This window comes from Pelodiscus sinensis, chromosome 6 (assembly GCF_052426305.1).
Source record: "Pelodiscus sinensis isolate ZL-2025 chromosome 6, ASM5242630v1, whole genome shotgun sequence".
Taxonomy (NCBI): domain Eukaryota; kingdom Metazoa; phylum Chordata; order Testudines; family Trionychidae; genus Pelodiscus; species Pelodiscus sinensis.
In genome coordinates, this window is record NC_143057.1 from 108,746,165 (window position 1) to 108,759,892 (window position 13,728).

A 13,728-nucleotide genomic window follows, 5' to 3' on the forward strand; every position below is an offset into this window, starting at 1 on the left:
TGGACTCTTGGGGCTTGAAAAAGTGAATGAGGACTGGACTGGGGAATGTATCTGTTCTATATATTTGACTGTGTCCACCTACTGCCATCTTAGGGATTAGAAACCGTATGGAGCTTCCCATTTATTCATATATACAATAAAAGCTTTGTTATACATCATGTTAGGGTATGGGGGGGTGAATAAATTAAATAATCTGATTAACTAAAAGTGTAGGGCCAGATATGAGGGTTCAGAGTGTGGGAGGGGGATCCGTCAGTAGAGGTTTGGCCGCAGGAAGCGGTGAGGGCTCTAGCTGAGGGTGGGGCCAGAGCTGAATGGTTGGGAGTGCAGGAGAGGGATCCAGGCTGGGGCCAAGGTGGATCATATTGTGGGATGGAGTGCAAGGTTCAGGCTCTAGGAGGGAGTGCTGGAGGGGGGCTCAGTGTTGGGGTTTGGCGCACAGGCAAAGGTGCAGGGTGCAAGCTCTGGGATGAAGTTTAAGTGTGGGAAGGCTCAGGACAGGGATTGGGGGGGGAGGTTTTGGGATACTGGATCTGGGTGGTGCTCACCTTGGGTGGCTCCCTGCAAGCAGGGACATGTTTGCTTGCCTGCAAGTGGAGGAGTGTTTAGGTGACTCTGAGTGTTGCCTCCACTTGAAGTCACTGCCCCAGCAGCTCTTGTTAACCATGGTTCATGGCCAATGGGAGTTGCAGAGCTAGTGGGGCGGAGCAGCACTAGGAGCTCCTGTGTCTGTTTCTCTGCCTAAGAGCTTAGGGACCAGTAGCCTCTTCCAGGGAGCCACATAGAGCCAGATAGGAAACCTGCTGGCCCAGTGCCAGCTGGACTATAAACCACACTTTCAATGAGCATCAGAAATGGCAGTTTATAGGGCTTTCCAGCTGGTAACATGCCGGATAACTCATCTTTTACTGTATAATTAAACATAACACGTACATAGTGCTTTTATCAGTAGATATGAAAACAATTTTTAATCCTCATCATAGTCTTGTGAGGTAGGCAAATGTAGTACTAAAGTGCATTTTGCAATGATCTCTGATCTTTATTGGAACATGTGGGTGCTACCAGAATATAAATATTTATTACCACTAATAAAGAGGCATTGCCACCATAGTAGGATTATGTGAGAGGGACAGATATGGACGTTTCCTGGACTTGGGTAACAAAAAGGGAGTTGACTTAATCTGATGTGTGTCATTATCTGTAACTAAGAGTTTGGTTGGCATATGTGTGTGTGAGATTCGCTATAAAAACTGATAGGTGGGAATTTTGCTTCTCTCCTTACAGAAAATTAGATTTAGTCTACATAGGTTCAGCTAAAATGTTCTGTCTCCCTTCAAATCATATTCAATCAGCCAGGAGAATAGTCTGTTCTTTTTTTAAAATCATGATGTAAGATGTATTATTAATATCTTCTTGTTGGAGGGTAATAATACCATATGGAGAGGAAAAGGAAAGTTAAGTTGCGCTTTTGGGAGTTTTTGTTTTGTTTTTGTTCTGGTTTTGGTTTTAACATGTAAGGTATCAAAGTGCATGTTTCAATCTTGCAGAAACAGCACAGTTCTTTAATGCTGTGGCCTCCACTTTTTACCCTTCCACTGTCAGTCCAATAGAACATCAATTCTCTGCCCTCCCGCACCCCCTCCCGGCTAAACACGTATCAAGATAAATAGATACACCAGGATGTGTCGCTTTCCCCGTTGAAGCAGCAGAGGGAGACACAAGTGAAAGGAGAAGCTTGTAAAGGTATCGTGTGCCGCCCTAGCAATGTTGAAATTCAGTTTGCTTTTGTGTCCATATCTCACAGCTGAAGGAGTGATTTTTCATTTTGACCTCCTGCTAACTGTGCTGACGTGACATCCAGGTCTCTCCTTGTGAAAATGGTATCAGGAGACAAAAGGGAAACACTCCAGGTTGTTTTCCTTTTTGAAGCTGAGAGACAGGAAATCAATTGTTTTTTCTTCTTGTAGAAAGGCTTTCAAATTACAGTCACATGCCCATATGAATACATCCATTATGCCATGTGGTGAAGCACGTAATCAAACAGTGAAATTAAACCTCAAGGGCTAAATCCTGACATATGTCCCAGTAGCACTTGCTATTGCAGACAAGGAAGGCTTCCTGCAACTCTTTGTCCTCATCCTTTTTGCTGGGGCTGGCTGAGAACTAGTTTGCCTAGCCATGAAATTTAGAGCAATGTCAAGACTGCTTGGAATTACGCTGCTGTGTTGTGGCCTTCTATGCACTGTTATGCCAGTTGAGGGATTGTTGGAGCCCAGAGCCTTCTGGTCATATTCCCACTCATCTTTGGTACTCCTCTTACATGGGGTGACATATTTGGCAAAGTATTCCACTAAGGTGAAAGAACCTTTATATGCCTGTCTGAGGCCTGTCCCGTTTGCCTCAGGCATATACCTGTCTACCTATCCTGGAGTGGCAAGAGGATGTTGCATAAAAAGGGGTTTTTTCTCAAAATGGACACGTCCACACTGCATATTTTTGCGCAAAAACCTCTTGCGCAAAAACAGATCGGAATAGATTTTGCAAATGAAGCATGAGAAAATGCTAATCAGCACTTCATTTGCATTGCCTCTTCTGACAAAACACGTAGTATAGACATAGGAGTGTATCCATTCTAACAGAGCAGCTTAGAGGCAGATATGAACATTCCAGACTTGTTGCCCCTAGGGGATTTAGTTCCTGCAGGAAATATGCTTTAGTTGATCTATTGAGCCATGCTACAGTCACTAGCCAGCCTATAAAATTGCACATAACTCTTATAAATTTGATACACTGGGTCCTTAGTAGCTGCCATATCTCAACATAGGTGTTTGAATAGTCCGTGTTTCCAAAGTATTGCATATATTGTATATTACATTCTAGCTTTTCTTTAGTTCTGTATTCGTTTCTTTCTTTCTGAGATAATCTGGGGTCAGAGTTTCCCTTGCATCTGAGCTTGGCTCTGTGCAAGAGAAAGAAGTTCCAGCTCTTTGAGCCTATAATATACTCTGAACTATCTCAAAGCTCATCTAAGACAAATTGGATTGTTCTGTCATTGGAATATGGTCCAACTCCTAATAGGCCATATATGGATGGATGATTGGCTAGGTGTAGTTCCACTACACCTCACCCTCTTGCCCTCTGACATGTTCTCCTGTGTTGGGGAACTACAGAAGCTGGCTTCGCTGGTGTAAAGTTTTATGCCATCAGAGAATGTGTCTTTCAGGTCTGTCAAAAAATGTTCATGTCAGTAATATGCTTGCAAAGGTTAATAGATATGATATTGGTGCACTAACACTGCTACTTTTTAGTTCAATTGGCAAAGCAGTTGCTTCGGAAACCTAGGATATCTGTATGCAGTACAACAGTAGAGAAAAAAATCCAGGATAGGCTGGACAATTCAGGTTAATTGAAAGGTTTGTTTCTGTTAACAAAGTGGTTTCTGTTTACCATTGCATGCTTCATAGCATATACTGTGCAAATTATGGCTGTCACTCTTGTGCAATACAGTATGTACTTAAAATAAATGTGACAGTCTCTGGTACTAAATGTTTACACGCAAAGTATATTTGCATTCTATGAAATTAGTTCACTTCCCCTTCTGAAGCAGCAGATTAGAACACAGCACCTGAGTCAGTGGCATGTTGAGTTTGGAGTGATTAATTATAGATAGAATATTTATGTTAAAAATATCTTTCTCTTTAGGCTGTTGGCTGTGATTATGAAATAAATTCCAATGCAACTGAAGATCGATGTGGAGTTTGCCTAGGAGATGGATCTGCTTGTCAAACAGTGAAGATGGTGTTCAATCAAAGTGAAGGATTAGGTAAAGAGGGCTTCCCCCTCCCCTCCTTGCTAACACTGTTTCTGCAAATAACAAGGCTTGAAAATTTCTTTGCGTTTTATGTCGGTGAGTAAACTGAATGGTAAATTACCAGTGGAGGTTCCTAGTCTGTTTGAATCAGAGACGATTCTTTAGCCTGTACTGTGAAATGTCTCTGAGTGCCCCTTAGCCAATTAAATGCCAATTTGTCTCCGTGCTGTTAGATGTCAACAGCCTCCACTGTAAATTACTCAGATAATAAATAGCCAGCAGGCTCATTTTCAAAAGGTATGTAATTAACCTCCTTACAAAAACTGGGACAAATCATTAGATAGTAATTTCCCGGAAAATTCCCCAGATGAGTAACTTGGGGATTTGTTCCATGGCACCCATATATCTAGCTTATTTCAGTTTTATCTACCCACTTGCAGCCCATCCCCCCATGCAGATAGCAGAAAGGGGTGTCACTGGGTTGATCTCTGTGTAATGTAATGGTTCATAGATGCCTGAGAGGTCCCTGGAAGCTCTTAGGATTGGGGGAAAGGAAAGGTGGCTTTATATCACCTAACCTTCACTCATCTCCTGTCTCTTTAATCCTGCATCTAGAACAGCTTGGGTGGTTAAGATCTAGATAGAATGGTACTTGGTCCTGCTGTGAGGGCAGGGGACTGGACTCGATGACCTCTCAAGGTCCCTTCCAGTTCTATGAGATAGATATATCTCCATAAGTATAGCAGATTTCACTCTGAACACACAAACTTTTGATAGTGGTTTCATTTTTCTTGACCTACTTTGCTATTTATTATTAAAAGATCTCATAAATGTTATTAAAAAAACCTAGTGCTTCTGAAATGTAGTGGCCTGCAAAGTCTCTGATTAGCTACAGGACAGTTACAACATGGGTGTCAATAAAGAAAGCCTCCTCAACCACCCCTATCATCTGCTTACACCTGATGTTGCCAGTAGTGCCTTTAGAAATGAGGAGAGTTCATTTACTAAACTCATTTAATCCCTTGCCATCACCTGAAACTACAAAGGTTTATTATTATGAAGCAAGGTTATCAGTTAGTTTACTATATATTTGAGAGGGTTTGTGAGTGAGCGAGTTTATCTGTCTGTTTGTTCAAGAACTCCTCCTAAAGGAGCTAGGACCAACAAATTTGGTATGCAGCTTCCTCTTCAAACTTAAAGCAAGGTAAGGGTTTGGTTGTGCATGGGGGAATGAAGCTCTCTCCCCCTCCAATCCTCCCATGTGTATGGAGACACATAAAACATACAGAAAAGAGACAGACTCACCAGGCAGGTGAAAGGGACTTGCTGGGTGTGCCTATCCCATCCAGGACTTTCCCAGCCCAAAGCCTCCCACCCCCAGGTGCCCTTTAGAGGAGGTGGAGGGGGGGGTTGCAACACCCCATTCATATGGGAACATTATTGGCTGTTCCCCTTCATCAGGGAGCTAGGGGGAAATGCACAGTTTGCTCCATTCCTCATTCTGGCTGGAGAGCGTGGGGGGCAGATAAACATGAACCTAAACCAGCCCCAGCCAGGGAACATGCACCCCGCCCCTGGCTGTGGCCACTGGAGCTGCAGAGGCTATGGAGAAGCACTTTTCACCTGGCTTGAAGCTGCTGTGGTGAGAGAGGGTTTGGTGAAAATTGAAACAAAGGAATCATTAAGCACCTCTACCATTTCCACATTTTCAGTTATTGTTTCTCTCTCTTCATGAATAATGGGTCTACCCTGTCCTTTGTCATCATCTTGCTTCTAATATATTTTTAGCATGTCTCCTTGTTACCCTTTATGTCTCTAGCTTGACTGAGCTTGTTTTGCATCTAAATCTTCCTAATTATGTCCTTACGTACTTGTGTTATTTGTTTATATTCATCCTTGATAATTTGACCCAGTTTCCACTTTTTTTGCAGGACCGCTTTCTTGATTTTTAGATCATTCAAGATCTCCTGGCTAAGCCAGGTAGTTTTCTTGCTATATTGCCTTTCTTTCCTACACAGCAAAATAAATTGCTTTTGTGGCCTTAATATTGTCTTGACTGGCTTTGACTTCTCTTTACAAACAACGGGTGATTTGCACAATTTTTGTTCATGTTTAAGAATCTTTGGTGAAAGCTGGATGCAAACTTTCTGTCAGGATATTTGTGATTTTTTTCCCCCCTGTGTCTATTTTGAGTGTGGCAGTGTAGTCTAATGAATAGTGCACTAGCTGATGAGTCTGAAAATGTGGGGGGTTATTTCTGGTCTGGCCATTGGTCTCTAGGGTAAGACCTTGACCAATTCACTTCACCTCTCTGGACTTTTGTTAAAGGAAATTAATTATACTGACTTTTTACAAAGAGATCTCCTGATGAAAAACAACACAGGACTATAAAATATTATTGTAAGGCAAGGCAGGATGCTTCCTTTTAACATGTTTTATGTTTATAATGCTCTGGTATCAAATATCAGTACTTTTTGAACCAACTTCTGAGGCATTGTGCATACTTTTGATTGCCTTTTTTATGGAATTGGAATAAAACCTGAAGTAGGGGAAGGTTATTTGTATATTTTGGGGGTGAAGGGTGGAAATGCCATAAATTCAGGAAAGTGCCATTTTTTTGTTTGACTTGCCATTTTCTGACAGGCAATAGCATGGCTCATTTACAATAAGGGCTGTAGTGTGATGCAGCACTTCAGAATTTCTGAGAGAACTAATTAATTCAGGAGAGTTGCAGGGAACTAATAAATTAGATGGTAGACTTACTGCAACATGTCTCCAAGTTAGCTTATTTCAGTATGTCTAATGATCAGTTACTGCCTCATAAACTGGACACAGTTGGTTTAGTATTTTATTATTAATGGACACCCTAGTTATTCAAATGGCATTGGTTTGTTATGTTAATTATGCAGGTGGAACAAAATAGCAAGAAAGGTTAGACAAATTAAAAAATCTCTTAGGTCTTGACTGGCTAAATTATCAACTATTATAGACTTCCATTTATAGACCCCTAAATGGTTAGATGTTTTAAAGATGAGCTAACAAATAAAGAAAATAAGGGAAGAGAAAGGATACTGACTGTATAAAAGACAACCCGAATCAGGGCTCAGATTCAGTGGGTGCCTGCTGGTAAAATGCTGACACCTGATTTCATGCAGCTGCTGTATTTTCCAGACTCTTTGGCTATGTCTACACTAGCAGTTTTGTTGGTATAATTTACGTTGCTCTGGGATGTGGAAACCCCACCCCACTCCTGAGTGACTGTGTGGACAGTGCTATGTTGGTGGGAGATGGTCTGCCAACATAGTTACCACCACTCATTAGAGATGGTTGTGTTGGTGGCAGAGCTCTGTCCTGTCTCCTCCTACACAGGAGATGGGTACAGGTGTCAGTGTGGCTGTGCCATTGTAAGGGCTCTAGTGTAAACATAGCCTAAGATTACTTCTTTTTGAATGGGAAGTTTCTCCTTGTTATGGCTGTTGAGATGCCTCAAAAACATGAACCAGGTAAAACTGATATAGAGATTCTGTGTGCAGAATATAAGCAACAGGTCTGAGAAGTGTGAACTGCCTCATTCATCTCAGAAAGTGCTATCCCATGACAGCAGTGCACAAGGGGGAGCCATATTGAAGAAGTCCAGTGGGGCGTACAAGGAGAAGACAAACACAAGGAGCCCAGCTAACATTTCATTGACTATATTTGGCCTGACTCGCATTTAAGGCTGGCTGGAACCAGGTCCGGCAGGGCATCAGGTCAGGAGTTACTTTGTGTGGCTGCTGCCTGAGGCTATGAGGTCTGTGCTTAAAGGGACCCCCTCTGGACAGCCGGTTCTCAGCTTTCCCTGCTTGTTTGTCTACCTTGATGAGGGACAGCAAAGCATTTTGTCTCTGTGTGCTCTGGTTGCCCTCACTCGGGACACCACAGCACTTGGCAACATGGAGCCAGAGCTGTCCCTGGGCACTCTGGTGCTTCTCGTGGATGCATTGCTGTGAGCCTGGCTGCACTTTCTGCAGGCTGCCATCCGGGAAGTCCATTGGGGGGCTGTCAGTATCCAGGAGGCTCTGTAGGAGAGCTTCCTCCCTGAGGACTATTACGAGCCTCCCTGGTCTGCCCCACTCGGGGCTTGTGCCTCATTCCTCCCTCATGTCCTTCCACTTAGCCTTCCCTAACCCCCCTTCTTGATGTCAAATAAAATACACGTATTTTCATGAACACAAACTCTCTTTATTTAACAAAACTGGGAGAAGGGAATGAAACTCTGGTGAGACTGAGGAAAGTATGCAAGAGTGGGTGGGAGAGGGAAGGAGGAAACCTGGGAGGAGGGAGCTGGAAGGGGGAAGCAAGGGAAAGAAGGGGGAGGGGAAGCTCAGGGTTGGGGGTCTCACCGGACCAACTTGATTTTCATACAAATCTACTCCTGGGCTCGCATGCGGCCTTTGGTGGCCAAGCTGGCAGCTAGCCTGCCATAGATGGCCGTGTTCCTCCATCTATTGCAGAGATCATGGATGTTGGGGGCATCCCCTCCAAACCTGAATAAGGTCCATGATCTCCACCCTGGACCAAGAAGGAACCTGCCTTCTCCAGGCCCAGGCAAGCTCCTGGGAGCTGGCAGACTGCTCCTGGGGAGCGGTGGAGGGCTGGCTGCCAGTGGCTTGCTGACTCATGTTTTGGGGCAACTGGGTGAGGGGCAGTGACTGCTGGCTCTGGGCTGGCAGGCTTGGAGATGGCACAGGCACTGTGGCCAGAGTCAACCTCTTTAAGGGCTCCGGGGCGGGGGAAGGGAGAGTAGTGTCCTTGGTTGAGGCTTGATTGGCCACCAGGGCACCCTGGGAAGGCTGGAGACCCCCTATTTCGGTATAAGTGTCTTCACAGCACTTAGGCTGTGTCTAGACTGCAGGGTTTTTTCAAAAAAAGTAGCCTTTTTTTCTAAAAAACTTCACCTGCGTCTAGACTACAACCGCGTTCTTTCGAAATTAAATTGAAAGAATGTGGCTTTTCTTTCGACTGCGGTACTCCTCATTTCACGAGGAATAACGCCTTTTTTCGAAAGTGCTCTTTCGAAAAAAGGCACTATGTAATGCAAACTGTGCTTTTTCGAAAGAGAGCATCCAGACTGCCTGGGTGCTCTCTTTCGAAAAAGTAGCTTGCTTTTTCAAAATTACTGGTTGCAGTCTAGATGCTCTCTTTTGAAAGAGGCTTGCAGTCTAGACGTAGCCTTATTTTGAGATAGCTGTATCAAATTTGGTGTTATTCCTTGTGGAATGAGGTTTACCAAATTCAAAATAAGCGCTCCACTATTTTGAATTAATTTTGAAATAGCAGTTTGGCTGCGTGACACTAGTAAAGTTATTTCGAAATAACAGCTGTTATTTTGAAATATCTTTGCTGTGTAGACATACCTCCAAAGACTAACAATATATATATAGTACCATGAGCTAATATGGAAAATATGCAGTGTTATTATAGCCAGGTCTGTCCCAGGATATTAGAGGCAAGGGAAATGGGATAATATCTTTTACTGACCAACATCTATTAGTGAGGGAGACAAGCCTTTGAGCTTGCAAGAAGCCCTTTTTATCCAGAGAAGAGTTCTGTGTAGCTTGAAAACTCATCTCCCTCAGCAACAGAAGGTAAAAGCTATCTCATCCACTTTGTGTCTCTAGCATAAAAAGGTATGAAAGCCTTTAAATTCTAGTGGGAGTTTTGACTTCACAGGATTAGGCTCTTGACATACATTTAGTTTTAGTATAAATTTCTTCATATCCTACTTATAACATTTCCATTCCCTTCAGTGGTTATGAGTACATACACTTAACTTTTCAAAAAAAGAGTTGAAGGGGGGAGAGATTAATAGCCTCAGTGATTTGCTTGGTTCAAAGATGATTATAATGCCAACAACATTAATACTCTAGGATTCAATAAATCCAATCTGTGGGCTAGATGGCTATGACATGTTGACTGAGATGCTGAGTCGCAAATCTCCAGATCCTTGTCAGTCTGAGCTGTGCACCCTAAGCTGTGGAAACTGGATGGCTACGTAAAACCAGCTCTCTCAGCATCTTAAGCAGAACAACTGAATTACTGAATAACCTGCAGCTTGTTTAGCTTTGCTTTCAAAATCAGCACAGTATTCCCTGGGAATTAGTTTAGGCATCTGGGAAATCAGGAAATAATTCAGCGAGTCAAAAGAAAATGAATGTAGTACAAAGACCAGAAGGCAAAAATGTATTAGCAAGCTGTCCTGGTACACCTTGGAATCAAGTTTTTGAGCTACAATGGAAGAACTGTGCCAAACTAATTGTATCTGAGTTGTTGTTAACAGATTTTTGTTAAATTTGTATTTTAACACTAATTTTAGCAAACATTAGTCTAAGAAGCTTGAATCCAAACTTATTGTGGAATGCTGTAATTACATACAAACATTGGAATAATAAAGCACTTGTATACCTCAAAGGATAAATATAATAGAGACTCAGGTGCTTGGATACCATGGTAACGAGTGTTAAGTACTTATTTAAGATAGTAAAGATGGTTCAGTATGGCTAAGTGTAAAATCCTCCTTGCCTTACTCACATGAGTAGACCTATTAAGGCCATTAAGACTATTTGTGTAGGACAAGTAGAATTGAATTGTAAATCCTGGTGTACCCTAGGAATTTTGACTAGTAAAACTTGCTTTATTTCAGCACACTCTGACCACACTCAATTTTGAGTTCTGTCAGTAAAATCTGGAGTTTCTGTTGGTGGCTGAAAACACCCTCCCCCCCTTATTAGGCCCCCATCACTGAAGTATCGTAGGGTATGTCTACACTACCCCGCTAGTTCGAACTAGCGGGGTAATGTAGGCATACTGCACTTGCAAATGAAGCCCGGGATTTGAATTTCCCGGGCTTCATTTGCATAAGCGGGGAGCCACCATTTTTAAAACCCCGCTGGTTGGAACCCCGTGCAGCGCGGCTACACGGGGCTCGAACTAGGTAGTTCGGACTAGGCTTCCTATTCCGAACTACCGGAACTAATAGGAAGCCTAGTCCGAACTACCTAGTTCGAGCCCCGTGTAGCCGCGCTGCACGGGGTTCAAACCAGCGGGGTTTTAAAAATGGCGGCTCCCCGCTTATGCAAATGAAGCCCGGGAAATTCAAATCCCGGGCTTCATTTGCAAGTGCGGTATGCCTACATTACCCTCCTAGTTCGAACTAGGAGGGTAGTGTAGACATACCCTGAGTGTTTCAGCCTTTCATGAATTTTCCCTCACAACACCCCTGTGAGTCAGGAAAGTGTTGTTATCCCTATTTGGTAGATGGGGAACTAAAGGACAAAGAAGCTAAGTCACTTTCACAAGACCACACAGGAAGTCTATGGTACAACAAGGACTTGAATCCAGAACTCACAAATTCCAGGCTAGTGACCTTCTTCTCATACATTGGTGACAGCTGATAACATTCCCTTCAAGTTTCAAAAATCTTTTCCCATAGGAGGCATCATAAATTAATGCAGCTGCCATAGATTTTCTCTAGACTAATCACACCCTGAAATATACAGTGATCCATTTCACATGTCACAGTATATATATCGTAGATGGTGCCACCTATGCATCCTCAGTAGAGTTCCTCTAGATTTACTTTAGTGTATCTCAGAGAAAAATTAATCTCAATATGTCTTCTAACAGCATAAATAATAATTATGTTCTGGTCCTCTAACTAATGTTTAGTATCAGAGGGGTAGCCGTGTTAGTCTGAATCTGCAAAAGCGACGAGGAGTCCTGTGGCACCTTATAGACTAACTGAAGTTTAGGAGCATAAGCTTTCGTGGGCAAAGACCCACTTCATCAGATGCAACCCACTTGCATCTGATGAAGTGGGTCTTTGCCCACGAAAGCTTATGCTCCTAAACTTCAGTTAGTCTATAAGGTGCCACAGGACTCCTCGTCGCTTTAACTAATGTTTGAAACCCAAGAAAAGTTTGTAGTGAAAGGCACTGTTAACTAGATAGAAAAGGAGACACTGAAACTTAAACCAGATAGAATGTTCACTCTTACATATTGCAAGGGTGGCTGACATTTCAGTCCTGGGGGAATTCTACAATTTTATTATAGCACCAAATGTAACACTTACAGAGTACCTCTTGGACCAACATTTGTTTTTTATAAAGGTAAGTAATAGAGATGTATACAAAGGCAGCAAGTGGGGGAGAGGCAAGCAGGAACCATTGCTGCAGGGAGCCATTTCCCCCCAGCATTGGATCGATGGTGGTGCCTCCACCCCTTTCACCTGAATTGCTGCCTCTATCAGCATGTGGAGGGGCAGGGGAGACTGCCGCAAAGCAGCCTCTGTCTGCAGCAGTCCCAAGCTTCCCGTGGACAAAGGATGCTCCACCTCCCAAAAAGCACCCTCTGTCCATGGTAAGCCTTGGCTCACCACGAACAGAAGCTGGCCACAGCAGCGGGATACAGTGGGATGGCAGGGAGCTCCATGTAGTGGGACCAGAGAACACTGACTGCCAGCCCCACCCCTGGGGACTGTAGAACAGTCAAGTAACTGAGAAGAATTCATGCAGTTATTTGACTATTCAACTACCTAATATCTAACATCCCTAGTAAGTAACATATAATCATTTTCGATTACAATAATGATTATCTAAAGGAACTTCTCTTTTCTCCTTAGGTTATGTTGACATTGGACTGATTCCAAAAGGAGCAAGGGACATCAGAGTAGTAGAAATGGCAGAGGCAGGAAATTTCCTTGCAGTGCGGAGTGAAGACCCAGAGAAGTATTACCTAAATGGGGGGTTTATTATCCAGTGGAATGGAGAATACAAAGTGGCAGGGACAACATTTCAATATGAGAGAAAAGGAGATCTTGAAAATCTGACAGCATCTGGACCCACCAATGAGTCAGTCTGGATACAGGTATAGTAAAGGGTCAGCAGCAGAAGCTGGTAACTCTGACTGGAAGCAGAATGATCTCGAGCTTTTAAAACAAGTCAGGAAAAATAGCTTTTATAATTAATTCCATTAGTACTCCAGCAAAAGTTCCTTCATTATCTATTTGGCTTTCAATGTAGTCATATGAGTGAAGGCCTTGATTCAAGAGTTACTTAAGCACATACCTACGTTTAAGAATATAAGTAGTCCAATGACTTTGCTTAAAAATGTGCTTGAATACCTTAATGAACTGGTACCAAAAATCCAAAGGGAGAAAGTTCTATTCAATCTTTTAATGCTCACTGCCTAAGAGTGCTCCTTAAAATATATGTTCTGTTGATTTATCCAGTCTAACTTTAAATAGATCAGACTAATATTTGCCTGTGGGAAGGTACTTGTAGATTCCCTTTTTCTGTCTGGAATGTATCTATCCTCTTTTCCCTCATTTACTTAGTATGCCACAGATTTGTATTAAACATAAAACCATAGAAAAAGAAGGGAGGAAGGAATGGGACCTACTAGTGCACCATTCCCACATCTTACATTTATGGGAAAGATGTATCCAAGAGAGTTCACTGGATGATCCTTGTTCAGTGTGCAGAGAAACAGACTTAGAGCAGGAAAATAAAGATTTTTGTCAGTGTGTTTTGTGTTCAGTGTTGCCTGGTTAGGTGGGAGTAAACTATTTTATGGAAGAGTTTCAGTATTTATCCCCTAAAGATTATCTTCTTCCTCACCTCTGTTATCTGCCAAAAGTAAATGAACAATTTGTTTGACTTGCTTACTGCCTGTTGCAGCTAAGAATTTTCCTCTTTATTTAAGGAGACATATTACAAAACAACATTAAAGCCACGTTTTGATAAATATGCTGCTGTTTGCTGTGATACCATATGGAACTGCTGTTTCATACAGTTGAGATACTGTCATTTAAAATGAAATTAGCATATAAATATAGGTATTAATAAAATGTCCATTTTCAGTTATCTCAATGTGTTTAT

At 42.5% G+C, this 13,728-nt stretch overlaps 1 protein-coding gene across 1 annotated transcript in view; it reads left to right on the top strand.

The window, feature by feature from the left end:
* ADAMTS12 (ADAM metallopeptidase with thrombospondin type 1 motif 12) overlaps positions 1 to 13,728 on the top strand; it is a 261,756-nt gene that overhangs the window by 197,840 nt on the left and 50,188 nt on the right. The window contains exons 14-15 of the mRNA XM_006116518.5: positions 3,703 to 3,823; positions 12,471 to 12,715. Of these exons, the coding sequence (XP_006116580.3) occupies positions 3,703 to 3,823; positions 12,471 to 12,715 (366 nt within the window). The remainder of the gene's footprint in view (positions 1 to 3,702; positions 3,824 to 12,470; positions 12,716 to 13,728) is intronic.